The following is a 13,472-nucleotide window of genomic DNA, read 5'->3' on the forward strand; positions in this document are numbered from 1 at the left end:
CCGAAACGTCGATTTTGTCTGTCCTCGGATGCTGCCTGAACTGCTGTGCTCTTCCAGCACCACTGATCCAGAATCTGGTTTCCAGCATCTGCAGTCATTGTTTTTACCTCAGTCTATGGACCAGCTCTCCCAGTATTGGTACAAGACCTCACATGTTAGGAGGGAGTGTTGTGTCATGCCACTCTGTCAGTATGTACTTTCAAGAGGTTCATGATATCATATCTACATCTTAGCATGTGAGCTGAGGGTAAAAAGATTTTGGGCTCCATCTTACCTCAGATCACTTGAAGCATGACATTCTATTGGAAGCATGCTGCTCATTTGTAATCTAATAGATTAACGTTAGCACTGGTACTTATATGCTTGTGAATGTAGTGTTTGAACAAATAGGCAGTTGTAATAAATGTCTGTCAGCTTCTTCAATGCCACAGTATCCACTCCCAGTTCCTTAGGTTATAAGGGATAGCATAAACATTGCCACATCAGATAAAGTGCACTGCTTTACTCACACCAGGGAGGACATTGCAAGTTCAATATGGATGGATTTTCTCTTGTTGTTTCCAATGTTTAGGTTGATGCCATGTAGTGGTTCGAAATAGCTTCCATTTCAGCAGCATTAAAAACATTGCAATGGATCCGGGTCACATAAAGGCCAGAGCAGATAAGCTCGGTGGATTTCCTTCCCTACAGAGTGTTCATGAACCAAATGGGGTTTAAACACTAATGCCCTCATGATCACCCCAAGAGTCACTTCAGGTTCCAAGCCTTTTTTGGATTCAATTTCTTTTTTTAAATTCAGTTGTGGGATGTGGGTGTTTCTGGCCGGGCCAGTATTTAATGCCCATCTCTAGTTGCACTTAGGAAGGTGATAGTGAGTTGCCTTCTTGAACCACTGTAGTCCACCTGCTGTGGGTTAACCCACAATTCCCTTAGGGAGGGAATTCCAGGATTTTAACACCACAACACTGAAGGAATGGTAATATATTTACAAGTCAGGATGGTGAGTGGCTTGGAAGGGAACTTGTAGCTGGTAGTGCCCATTATTTACCAGGGCTGGCTTCAAACCCAAGTCCCTAGAGCATTAGGCTAGCAATCTAGATTAACATCCAGCAAGGTTACTATACAATCACCTTCACAGAAGTTTAGCATGTAGGTACAGCAAATAATTGGGAAAGAAAACGATATTTAAGAGTGAAGAAATATTATTGGTGTTAAATTAACTAGGGCCTTGGTGAATATTGGATACAGTTTTGGTCTCCTTATTTAAGGAAGGTTATATTTGTCTTGCAAGGAGTGCAACAATGGGCAAAACCTTTTGGAGAGAGTAGGGGCTTTGCCTGTTGATAGGGAACTAACAAGACCCATGCTGCCTGTTGGGAGCAAATCAGGCAGCTGTTAGGCCAGCACAAGCCTTTTCCCAGGATCATGAACCCAACAACAGGGACCCAGTTGCTGAGGGCAACCGGCTAACCAGAGACTGGCAGAAACTTTAATTTCTGCGGCCTGTCCGTGAGGTTGTGGATGACAGGTACCTGAGGCCCAGGACTGAAGAGCAGCCCAGGCTGTAGACCTGTAATGGTGGAAATGTTTTGTAGTGCAGGGTTTTGCTGGAAATTGGCTGTGGAGGAGAGCACTGGCATTAAGCGCGGGAGGGTGGGAAGGGGGGTGGTGTCAGCTCTCAATGGATCCACTTTACTTCTTGATAGTGATTCCCCAGATCAGGTAGTGAGTGCCTTTGAGGGAGGGACCAACAAGCAGTCCAGGCAGGTTTACGTGCTCACCTTGGAGCTGGAATGTGATCAGTGGCAGTAGGAACTGGAGGAGAGTGAACCAATTAACGATGAAAAAGAGATTTACATTTGGAAGTAGAAGTATGGAATAAGCACATTACACTTATCTTAACCCATAAAGAGAATCATAGAATCCCTACAGTGTGGAAACAGGCCCTTCATCCCAACAACTCCACACCAACCCTCCGAAAAGTAACCCACACAGACTCATTCCCCTACTATCTTATATTTGCCCCTGACTAATGTAACTAACCTACACATCCCAGAACACTACGGCAATTTAACATGGACAATTCACCTAACCTGCACATCTTTGGATCATGGGCGGAAACCCACGCAGACAAGGGGAGAGTGTGCAAACTCCACACAGGCAGGTGCCCAAGGCTGGAATCAAACCTGGGTCCCTGGCACTGTGAGGCAGCAGTAAGAGAAGCCATTGCTTTTCCCCAGTGTTTGCATGCAAGCTTGGATAGTGAATGGCAGCAAAGAATTCAAACAAGGGTGCGTCATAGCTAAGTAAGAACTTTCCCTCATTCAACATACACACAGAAACATTTCCTGGAAAAAGTTACAGGGAGTGTACAAGAATATGAATACTAACTCTCTGCTTAGTTCTCTTACCCTTTGGTAAAAACAATGACTGCAGATGCTGGAAACCAGATTCTGGATCAGTGGAGCTGGAAGAGCACAGCAATTCAGGCTGAGGACAGGCAAAGTCGACGTTTCGGGCAAAAGCCCTTCATCAGGAAACCCTTTGACCAATTGTGTTGTTCCAAATTCTACCATATCTGAAGGTGACTCTACTGTGCAGAATGTGGGAAGGTGAATTTGGGATCTTTCAGACACATCTGACTGTGTAAATAATCAGGAGATGGCAATTACTGGACTATTAGCAAAATGTTTTTCTGACTTTTTCAGACAACAAATCAATATGAAATATTATCTTGAATATACATTACATGCAAACTGGCAAAACAGAAGGTTCAATTAAATCATCGCTTTCTGTAAAAAGCCTTGAATGTTCTTGGACAATATTTATGGAAAAAGTATTCTAATAGTGCTCCTCTCCAATCATTTATATCATCCTGATGCTCAGAGCTTAAGAAATTCCAGATATGTACCCCGTATGTTTCTGCGAAAGTGGCTCTGATATCCTCGAGTGTCCAATATTCAAAGTATTTTTCCCACTCGCCATATGGAATCGGATAGAAGAACGTGGAAGGCAGGTAAGAAATGCCATTGCACTTTGCACCAACAAACTCATCCAGGTCATCAGTCTTACACCACCTTCTCAATACACGGCTCATGAGCAGAGGGCCTTGGTGACCCCAGATTTCACCCTGATAATTATTGACGTAATCAATCATGCAGTTCTGCGTGAAGTTGTGGTGTTGGCTAAATCCCAGGGCTGCACCATTTGCTAGGTTTTCCTGTTGGGCACAGATGAAATTTGTGAAAGGCAGTGGCTTTAAGGATATGATGTCTGTGTCCAGGTAGATACCACCATATTTCCACAGCAGAGCCAGTCTGCAGGCATCTGACAGCACGTGAACCCAATATTGTTCCAAATCAGGAATTACCTGCAATACAGAGAGTTAAAGGTGATCATTTGGGGTGGGTTCCCACTTCCATTGCCCATTGCTACCCAACAATTCCTCCTTTAAACCTTCAAAGCCATTGCAAGGAGAAGCTTTTTACCAAATTATTTACAAAATAAGGACACACCTGAAACACTCAGTGTCCCCTCCAAACTCACATCTCCCATTGTGTTTGTTTCTGAATGATTGCCGAAGTAAAGTTGCTCACCTATTCTCTGGAGATTCTGCTGTTAGACCGGAAGGGTAAACACGGTTATGACACTTCACTGGCCACAATACATGATGAGGAAGACAGTAATGGGACTTGTCACATGCTTTCTAGCGATCCCCCTCTCTCATTAGTCAACACAAGGCTTATTAAGGCACTGTGGGGGAACGGACTCTGCAGTTTTCTCTCTCGTGCACAGAAAACATTTGAGTCTTGTGCTGAACACTTATAATAAGCTCTCCCATCCTCAGCGAAGAGTTTCCCATTTGAAATCAGGGTCTGCTGCCTTCTTGCAGCAGGAAGATGATCTCGCACAAAAAGCAGAGCTAAACCAAGCTGTCCAATTTCTGCTACATCAGCCTACTCTCCATTATTAGCAGGACGATGGGAGGGATTGTCCACAGGACTACCAAGTTGCACTGATTAAAACATTCTCCAAATTGACGTTCCCTCTAACTTCTGTTGGTTTGAAATGCTGGCTTGCTACCATAAACTTTTAATGCTTTGATGTGGAATTGCTGCTGTGCACAGCATATTCACTTTCTCAGTGGCACATTCCAGACTGTGGTGTAGTTGATTTGAATTATTGTTGTCACATGTACCTGAGCACAGTGAAAGGTTTTGTGAGCAATGTGGGCAGATCATACCATACAAGGACATTCAGGTGAACAGGTTGAGGCATACAAAGTTACAGTTGCACAGGAGATGTACAAAAGCAGCATTAGATTTGGAAATTCGAGAGGTTCATTCAGCAGTCTAATAACAGCAGGGAAGAAGCTATTCTTGAAATGGCTTAGAGGGAGTCCAATCCATTGCCCTGAGAAACTCTTCCTGCGATGTCCTGGGCCTGGGATAAGCAGCTATCAATGACCAAAATCTTGGAATGCCCTCCCTAAGGGTATTGTGGGTCTACCTACAACACGTGGACTCCAGTAGTTCAAGAAGGCAGCTCACTAGCACCTTCTCAAGGGTAACTAGGAACGAGCAATAAACCAGGCCCAGTCAGTGACATCCACATCTCCGGAATGAAAAGGAAAGCAGATTATTGCTGGCTAAAGGATGTTTGACAGCCCTGTTGTTGTCTTGTCCATTGCTGTGCTAATCATCGAGATTAAATTGATGGGATGCTAATTGGTCAGATAAGACTAGTCCTACCTTTCGTGGAGAGGACAAATCTGGTCCACATTATTAACCAGATGTTTTTATTTTGTTTTATTTATTTATTGCTGTGTGCATTTTGGTACAAAATATAGTGAAAAGTGTTGTACAGTGTCGGCACTCTCTGGCTCCATCTTTAAACACAGAAAAATAAACCAAAACGTGGAATATATAGGCAGACAAATAAAGGAAGAAGTGTTGAATTTTACAGTCCTTCTTGTTCAGCGCTCAGTCGTAGGCCATGGTGGCCAGGCATGAGTCCTCTTCACTGTGCCACTGCGGCTGGAATGAAAGTCACCACTCTTCAATGCCGTCTCACCTCTACCGATACCCTCACCTCACCCAACTCCTCCAACGCCATGAGTCTGCTTCGGGCCCACCTCACTGATGCTCCCACTGCCTCTGTCGCCGGGTCTGCTGTACTGGGGCCCAACCTCGCCCTCTGCTGCTGCCTCCTGAATCTGCGGCAGATGCAGACACTGCGCCGGGAACCCCAGACTCCGCTAGGACGGCCTCGACGATGCAGAAGCCGGGAACCTAAACTCCGATACCGCCGCTGCCACGACCCAGCTCTTCAACAAGTAAGATAAAAGAGAAAGGAAAGGGGAAAAAACAGGAAAGACAGAGAGAAGAAAGATAAGAAGGTAAAAGAAAAATGCCTGCTGTGGACATGCCCCAAGGCTCAGAAGGCCCAGTCCACCGCCATCTTACTGGAAACATAGAGATGGTGATCAGGTGATCCTCTTAAATTTAAGCAGTGAATGCTAGCCATAGATTTTCTGACAAGAGGAAACACCCTTCCGACCTGTCAAGATCCCTCAGGATCACATATGTACCTTAATAGTATACAGTCAGGAGGGAGTTCCTCTGGGAGTCGTCAACATTACGACAAACATCAGGAGCAAGTGGGATCTGAATCTGGACATCCTGATTTACAGATAGGGACACTCCTACTGCATCACACTAGGAGTCCTTTTTTAAGAGGAGGGACAAGTGGAAATTGGTGATGTTTCAGAGGTGCAATTCGGCAGTCTTCAGTGACGGAGTAGATATGTAGCCAGAAGCTAATCTTTGGATCAAATATGACCCAGTTTGTGAATGGCAGAAGAGGTTTATGAAAATGCTTCCAGAAATGAAGGATTTCAGTCATGAAAATAGATTGGAGAAGCTGGAACTGTTTTCCTGGGCGATGAGCAAACCGAGAGGATATCTGATCGATGTGTTCAAAATCATGAAGGGTCTGGGCAGAGCAAACAGGGGCAATTGTTTCTTGTTGTGAGATGATACCGGAGATGTATGTGACAAAAGAAGTAAAAACAAAGAAAAAGTGTTCCTTTGCATAGAATGGCTAGTATCTGGATTGCATTGCCTGAGATTGTGGCAGATCTATTGGAGGCATTTGAAAGGGAGTTGGACTGCGATTTGGAAAGGACTAATATACAGGGTGAAGGCGGAGAGTGTCATTAAGTGAATACTCATTTGTATAGCCCATGAAGAAACATTGGGCCAAATGGTCTCTTTCTGTGCTGCAACAGTTCTGGGATTCTGAATTTCTGCTCAACCAGGACTAGGTGTTGGGCAAATGGTGTGATATTTGAAGCATTGGCAAGGTTGGGAGAAATGGTGGTGAGCGAGAACTGGGTGTTAGCGCTGTACTTGTGGAACCTGGCAGCCTGTTGATGTTTGGAAGGCAATGTGGAGAAAGTGGGCTAAGATGGAAATAATGCAGTTGTGAATTACTTAATGACTCCAGACACCATGAAGACTCATGGGCAAGGAAACCTCTTGCTGATTACTATATACTGTCTTCCTTTAGCTGATGAATCTGTACTCCTCCATGTTGGACAACACTTGAAGGGAGCAGTAAGGGTGGCAAGGGCAAAAAGTAGACTCTGGCTGGGGGATTTCAATGCTCACCGCCAAGAGTGACTCAGCAGCAGCACTTCTGATCGAGCTGGTCAGGTCCTAAAGGACATCACTGCTGGACTGGGTCTGAGGGAGGTGGTGAGGGAACCAATAAGAGGGAAAAACACATTTGGCGTCGTCCTTACCAATCTGATGATCGCAGATGCCTCTGATCATGACAGTGTTGGCAAGATTAAGCATCGCACAGTCCTTGTGGAAATGAAGTCCTGCCTTCATGTTGAGAACACACTCCATCATGTGTGGCACTATCACCGTGCTAAATGGAACAGACCTCAAACAGATCTCAAACTCAAGACTTGGCATCCATGAGGCATTGTGGGCCATTAACAGCAGCAGAAATGTACTCTACCAACATCATGGCCTGGCATATCCTCCACTCAACCATTGTCATCAAGCTAGGGGATCAACCTTGGTTCAATGGAGAATGCAGGAGGGCACGCCAGGAGCAACACCAGGCATATGTTAAAATAAAAATGTGTCAATCTGGTGAAGATACAAAACAGGACAACTTTCGTGCCAAACAGCATAAGCAGCAAGTGATATAGTTTAGCGATCCCACAGCCAACAGATCAGATCTAAACTCTGCAGTCCTGCTACGTCCAGTCATGAAAGGTGGTGGAGAAGTAAACAACTCACTCGAGGAGGAAGCCCCACAAATATCCCCATCCTTAATGATGGAAGAGCCAAAAACATCAGTGCAAAAGATAAGGTTGAAGAATTTTCAACAATTTTCAGGCAGAAAGGCTGAGTAGATAATTTATCTCAACCTCTGCCAGTCATGCCCAATTCAGCTAATTCAATTTACTCTATGTGATATCAAGAAACCTGTTCAGTCACACTCAGTTTATGTTCTGCCAGGGCACTCAATTCCTGACCTTGATAGCCTTGATTCAAACATGGACAAAAGAGCTGAATTCCAGAGGTGAGGTGAATATGACATCAAGACCACATTTGATTAGTGTGACATCAAGGAGCCCAAGCTAAACTGGAATCAATTGGTATCAGGTGGCAAACACTCTGGTGGTTCGAGTCATACCTGAAGGAATGGTTATGGAAGGTCAGAATTTCTGTTTTGTTTTTTATGTTCACTCTTGGCACTTATGCATTGCTGGCATTAATTTGCCATCCCTAGTTATCCTTGAGAAGGTCTCAGAGGAAGATATTTGGGGTTGTTGGAGGTCAGTCATCTCCTCTCCATGACAGGAGTTCCTCTGCAGGCCCAATCACCTTCAGCTGCTTCATCAGTGACCTTTCCTCCATCACAAGGTCAGAAGTGGAAATGTTTGCCAATGATTCCACAATGCTCAGCACCATTCACGACTCTTCAGATACTGAAGCAGTACATGTCCAAATGCAACAAAATCTGGACAATATCTAAGCCTGGGCTGACAAATGGCAAGTAAAATTCACACCATACTATAAGAGACAATCTAACAATGGCCCTTGACATTCAATGATGTTACCATCACTGCATCCGCCACTATCAATATCCTTTGGGTTATCATTGACCAGAAACCCAACTGGGCTTGTCACATAAACACAGTGGCTACAAGAGCAGGTCAGAGGCTAGGAATACTGCAATGAGTAACTCAATTCCTGACTCCCCAAAATCTGTCCACCATCTACAAAAAGGTGCAAGTTAGGAGTGTGATGATTATTCCCTATTTGACTGGATGAGTGCAGCTCCAACAACAACTAAGAAGTTTGACACCAACCAGAACAAAGCAGTCTGCTTGTTTGGCACTACATCCACAAGCATCCACTACTTCCTCCACTGATGCTCAGTAGTAGCAGTGTGTACTATCTACAAGATTCTTGGCTGAAATTCAACAAAAATCCTTTGGCAGCACCTTCCAAACCCAAAATCACTTTCATCTAGAAGGCCCAGGACAGCAGATACGCGGGAACACCACCAGGTGCAAGTTCCCAAACAAGCCATCTATTGTTCTGACTTGGAAATATATTGCTGTTCCTTCACTGTTGCTGGGTAGGAGTCCTGGAATTCCTCCCCTAAGGGCGTAGAGAGCCAGCCTACAGTAGGTGGACTTCAGCAGTTCAAGAAGGCAGCTCACCACCACCTTCTCAAGGACAACAAGGGATGGCAAGTTAATGCCAGCAATGCATAAGTGCCAAGAGTGAACATAAAAAACAAAACAGAAATTCTGTCCTTCCATAACCATTCCTTCAGTCATGAGCTATCTGTTCAATTCTCCTGTTCCTACAATCACTAGGTGTGGCACCAGGAATAATTTGGTGATTATTATCTTTTGAGGTCTTGCTTGCAGATCTAGGAGCAATGATCCAAATACAGACTAACTGTTCGCTTAAAGTTTGTAGAGAGGGTGAAAAGTGGAGTCAGCACATAGAGAATGATGGAGAGATGATTGCCGTTGGCATCAGAAATGACAGCGGCAAATTCAGCTCTGTTGACCCGGCAAAAACCTTCTTACTAACATCTGGGGGATTAAGCCAAATTTGGGGAGCTGTTTCGCAGATTAGTGAAGCAAGCCTGTTATAGTAATTTTCACAAAACCATACCTTACAAATTCTCAGATACCACAATCACCATCCCTGCCCAAGGGCAGGTCAGACCAAGCAGAGATGGTGGTGTGGTGATATGTGGTCAGAAAGAAGTTTCCCTGACAGTCCTCAATATTGAGTCTTAATACTGTGAAATCTAATGGTGTCAGGTCAAACATGGGGAAAGAAACCTTCAGCTAATTACCAACTATCCTCCCTCCAGCTTATGAAATTTTCATGTTGATCATCACTTGGAGGAAGTACTGAGGGTGGCAAGGGCAGAATATATTCTGGGTGGGGTCTTCAATATACGTCATGAAGAGTGGCTTGGCAGCACCACCACTGACCCAACTGGTTAAACTAAAGGACATTGCTGCTAGACTCGGTCTGTAGTAGATGATGAAGAAACCAAGAGGGAGAAACATACTTGACCTCATCCTCACCAATATGCCTGGTTTGATGTAGCTGTCCATGACAACGTTAGTAAAGGTAACCACTGCTGGAGACAAAGTCCCGTTTTCATATTGCGATTATTGCCGCACAACATGTCATTGTGTTGTGTGGCACTATTACTGCGTTAAATGAGACAGAGTTTGAACAAATCGAGCAACCAAAGTTTGGGCATTGGTCATCAGCAGCAGATTATGCTCCAACACAATCTGTAACATGGCCCGGCATATTCATCACTATAAAAATACCATCAAGCCAAGGGATCAACCCTGCTTAAACTCCTTTTGGGGAGGCAATGGCTGGGTGGTATGATCGCTATACAAGAAATCCGGAAACTCAGATAATGTTCAGTGGACCCAGGTTTGAAGCCTGCCATGGCAGATGGTGAATATTGAATTTAATAAAATATACCTGGAATTAAGAATCAACTAATAACCATATTTAAGACAGAGATAGATAGCTTTTTGACGGTCAAGGGGATCAAGGTTTACATGGTGAAAGTGGGAGAATAGGGTTGAGAAATTAATCAGAGCTGAAAATGTGTTGCTGGAAAAGTGCAGCAGGTCAGGCAGCATCCAAGGAACAGGAGAATCGACATTTCGGGCATAAGCCCTTCTTCAGGAATGAGGAAAGTGTGTCCAGCAGGCTAAGATAAAAGGTAGGGAGGAGGGACTTGGGGGAGGGGCGTTGGAAATCCTCGAACTCAGCACCGCCTTCCTAACCTGCAATCTTCTTTCTGACCTCTCCGCCCCCACCCCACTCCGGCCTATCACCCTCACCTTGACCTCCTTCCACCTATCGCATTTCCAACGCCCCTCCCCCAAGTACCTCCTCCCTACCTTTTATCTTAGCCTGCTTGGCACACTTTCCTCATTCCTGAAGAAGGGCTTATGCCCAAAACATCGATTCTCTTGTTCCCTGGATGCTGCCTGACCTGCTGCGCTTTTCCAGCAACACATTTTCAGCTCTGATCTCCAGCATCTGCAGTCCTCACTTTCTCCTCTGAGAAATGAATCAGCCATGATTGAATGGCAGAGCAGACTTGTTGGGCTGAATGGCTTAATTTCTGCTCCTATGTCTTTTGGTCTTATGAAACCATTGTCAGTTGTCAGAAAAGCCGATCTGGCTCACTAAGGTCCTACATTAATGGAAATCTATGATCCTCACCTGGTCTGGCCTACATTTGACTCCAGACCCACAACATTGTTGACTCTCAACTTCCCTCTGAAATGACCGAGCAAGCCACTCAGTTGTATCAATCGCTACAAGTTTCAACAAAGAAATGAAACTGGACGGATCACCTGGCAGTGACCTAGGCACTGCAAAAGATAACAGTAGAAACAGCCCTGTCGACTCTGCAAAGTCCTCCTTACTAACATCTGGGGACCACTGCCAAAATTGGGAGAGTTGCCTCACAGACTATTTAAGCAACAGCTTGACACAGTCATACTTGCAGAATCATACCTGACAGGGTGACATGGTGGTTCAGTGGTTAGTACTGCTGCTTCATAGCACCAGGGATCCAGGTTTGATTCTACCATTGGGCAGCTGTCTGTGTGGAGTTTGCACGTTCTCCCTTTGATGTGTGAGATTCTAGGTGCTCTGATTTCCTCCCACAGTCCAAAGATGTGCAGGGTAGGCTGGAAATGCAGGGTTACTGGTGTGGGTCTGGGTGGAATGCGCTTCAGAGGGACAATACGGACTCAGTGGTCTGAATTGCCTGTTTTCACATGGTAGGGATTCTATAATTCCCTTTAGAAAATAATCCAATTTGCCACATGTAGCGTATCGAAGATGAATTTAGTTCAAGAAGAACATTAGGTGAAATGAACGGAGGATATTTTACAGACTGAGATGAACTGGATGACCTGTTGAGAGAGTTATTTGGAGCAAAACCACTAGAATCGAGAAATTGGACTGAACGGTCTGTTCCTGTGCTATAAATTATTTTCCGGTCAATCTCATGTTATGAGTAATGCTATGTGGCATCAAATTATTGTATATTACACAATATAATACTGCTGTCTTCATAAAATGCTGTATCCATCTCCCTGTCAGAAATTCCACAGAGAGCCAGTCGTAGTATCAATATTATTTAAGCATAAAAAATTCATTGAGGAGCAGAATATTAACTGGAGATCCATTAGCTGCGAAGTACCTAATACATTAAAGGAAGTTGAAATCAATTCATGGAGATCAAAGGATAACCAATCCCTTGAATTAAATGGTATAAGGTCAAGGGATCTAAAGGAACACACTTTTTGGTCATGACGTGAAAATCACATATGGTCCTGAAGACTTCATTGAAATCTAATGAGGTTTCTTTGTAATGGTACAGTAAAAGAAGGTAAGAGATGAGACTGGTTTTGAATGGAGAAACACAGAATCCCTATACTGTGGAAAGAGGCCATTTGCACCCTCAAGTCTGCACTAACTCTCTGAGCAACCCATGCAGACCCACCCCCCAACCCTAACTCTGTAATGCCAAATTTCTCATGACTAATCCGCCTAGCCTGCACATCCCCGGACACTGTGGGCAATTGAACATGGCCAATCCACCCTAACCTGCACACCTTTGGACTGTGGGAGGAAACTGGAGCAACTAGAGGAAACCCATAGGACATGCTAATTCCACACAGACAGTCACCCAAGGGTGGAATCGAACCCAGGTCCCTGGTGCTGTCAGCCATCATGCTGCCCTTTGTAGTCATCCAGTGGGGTCCAAAAACTAGTTGGTTTCCCCACCATTCAGCTTAGATCGGACATTAATTTAGAAAATAACCAAGTACTGCAGCTGCTGTAAATCAGAAATAAAATCAGAAAATGCTGGTGGAACTTCATAGGTGAGGCCACTACCATGGAGTAAGTAAAACAGCTTTAATGGGCTTGATCCTATGGGGATTTGGGGCTACAGACCAGGGTCACCCTGCGCAGGCACAAATGCAGGGGGCGGTCGTGTCTCCGTTCCACAGACATTTAATGGCTGTCAGGAGATGTGGAGAAGAAGTCCCATTGCTGACTTCTACCAACCAGTCAAGTGGCTAATAGCTCATCGGTTATAGTGCCAACAGGAGATGTGGCCACTGCTGGTACTGTAGACTATTCTGAGCTTGGTGTGCAGAAATGGAACACAGACATTAAGGTAGTAGGGACAGCGATTGAGTCTTAGAGATGCACAGCATGGAAACAGACCCTTCGGTCCAACTCGTCCATGCTGACCAGATATCCTAACCTAATCTAGTTCCATTTGCTGGCACTTGGCCGTATCTCTCCAAACCCTTCCTATTCATATACCTATCCAGATGCCTTTTAAATGTTGCAATTGTACCAGCCTCTACCACTTTCTTTGGCAGCTCATTCCACACACGCACTGCCCTTTGCATGAAAAAGTTGTCCCTTAGGTCTCTTTTATAACTTTCCCATCTCACCCTAAACCTATGCCCTCTAGTTCTGGTCTCCTGGAGCCCAGGAAAAAGACTTTGTCTATTTACCCTATTCCTGCTCCTCATGATTTTATAAACCTCTATAAACCCTCAGCCTCCGACTCTCCTGGGAAAACAGCCCCAGCCTGTTCAGCCTCTCCCTATAGCTCAAATCCTCCAACCCTTGCAACATCCTTGTAAATCTTTTCTGAACCCTTTCAAGTTTCATAACCTCCTTCCGATAGGAAGGAGACCAGAATTGCATGCAATATTCCAACAGTGGCCTAACCAATGTCCTGTACAGTCACAACATTATCTCCCAACTCCTGTACTCAATACTCTGACCAATAAAGGAAAGCATACCAAACGCCTCTTTCACTATCCTATCTACCTGTGACTC

General features: G+C 44.7%; 1 protein-coding gene across 3 annotated transcripts in view; it reads right to left on the reverse strand.

Annotated features, from left to right (window-relative positions):
* Positions 1-13,472, reverse strand: part of LOC122555727 (lactosylceramide 4-alpha-galactosyltransferase-like) — a 27,768-nt gene that overhangs the window by 7,696 nt on the left and 6,600 nt on the right. For 2 of the 3 annotated variants that reach the window (XM_043701779.1, XM_043701780.1), the window contains exon 3: positions 2,912-3,370. In XM_043701779.1, coding sequence (XP_043557714.1) covers positions 2,912-3,370 — 459 coding nt within the window. Of the gene's footprint in view, positions 1-2,663; positions 3,371-13,472 lie in introns of those variants that run through there. The other variant, XM_043701778.1, reaches the window with a different exon arrangement.

Source organism: Chiloscyllium plagiosum, chromosome 13 (genome assembly GCF_004010195.1).
Source record: "Chiloscyllium plagiosum isolate BGI_BamShark_2017 chromosome 13, ASM401019v2, whole genome shotgun sequence".
NCBI classification, from domain to species: Eukaryota; Metazoa; Chordata; class Chondrichthyes; order Orectolobiformes; family Hemiscylliidae; genus Chiloscyllium; species Chiloscyllium plagiosum.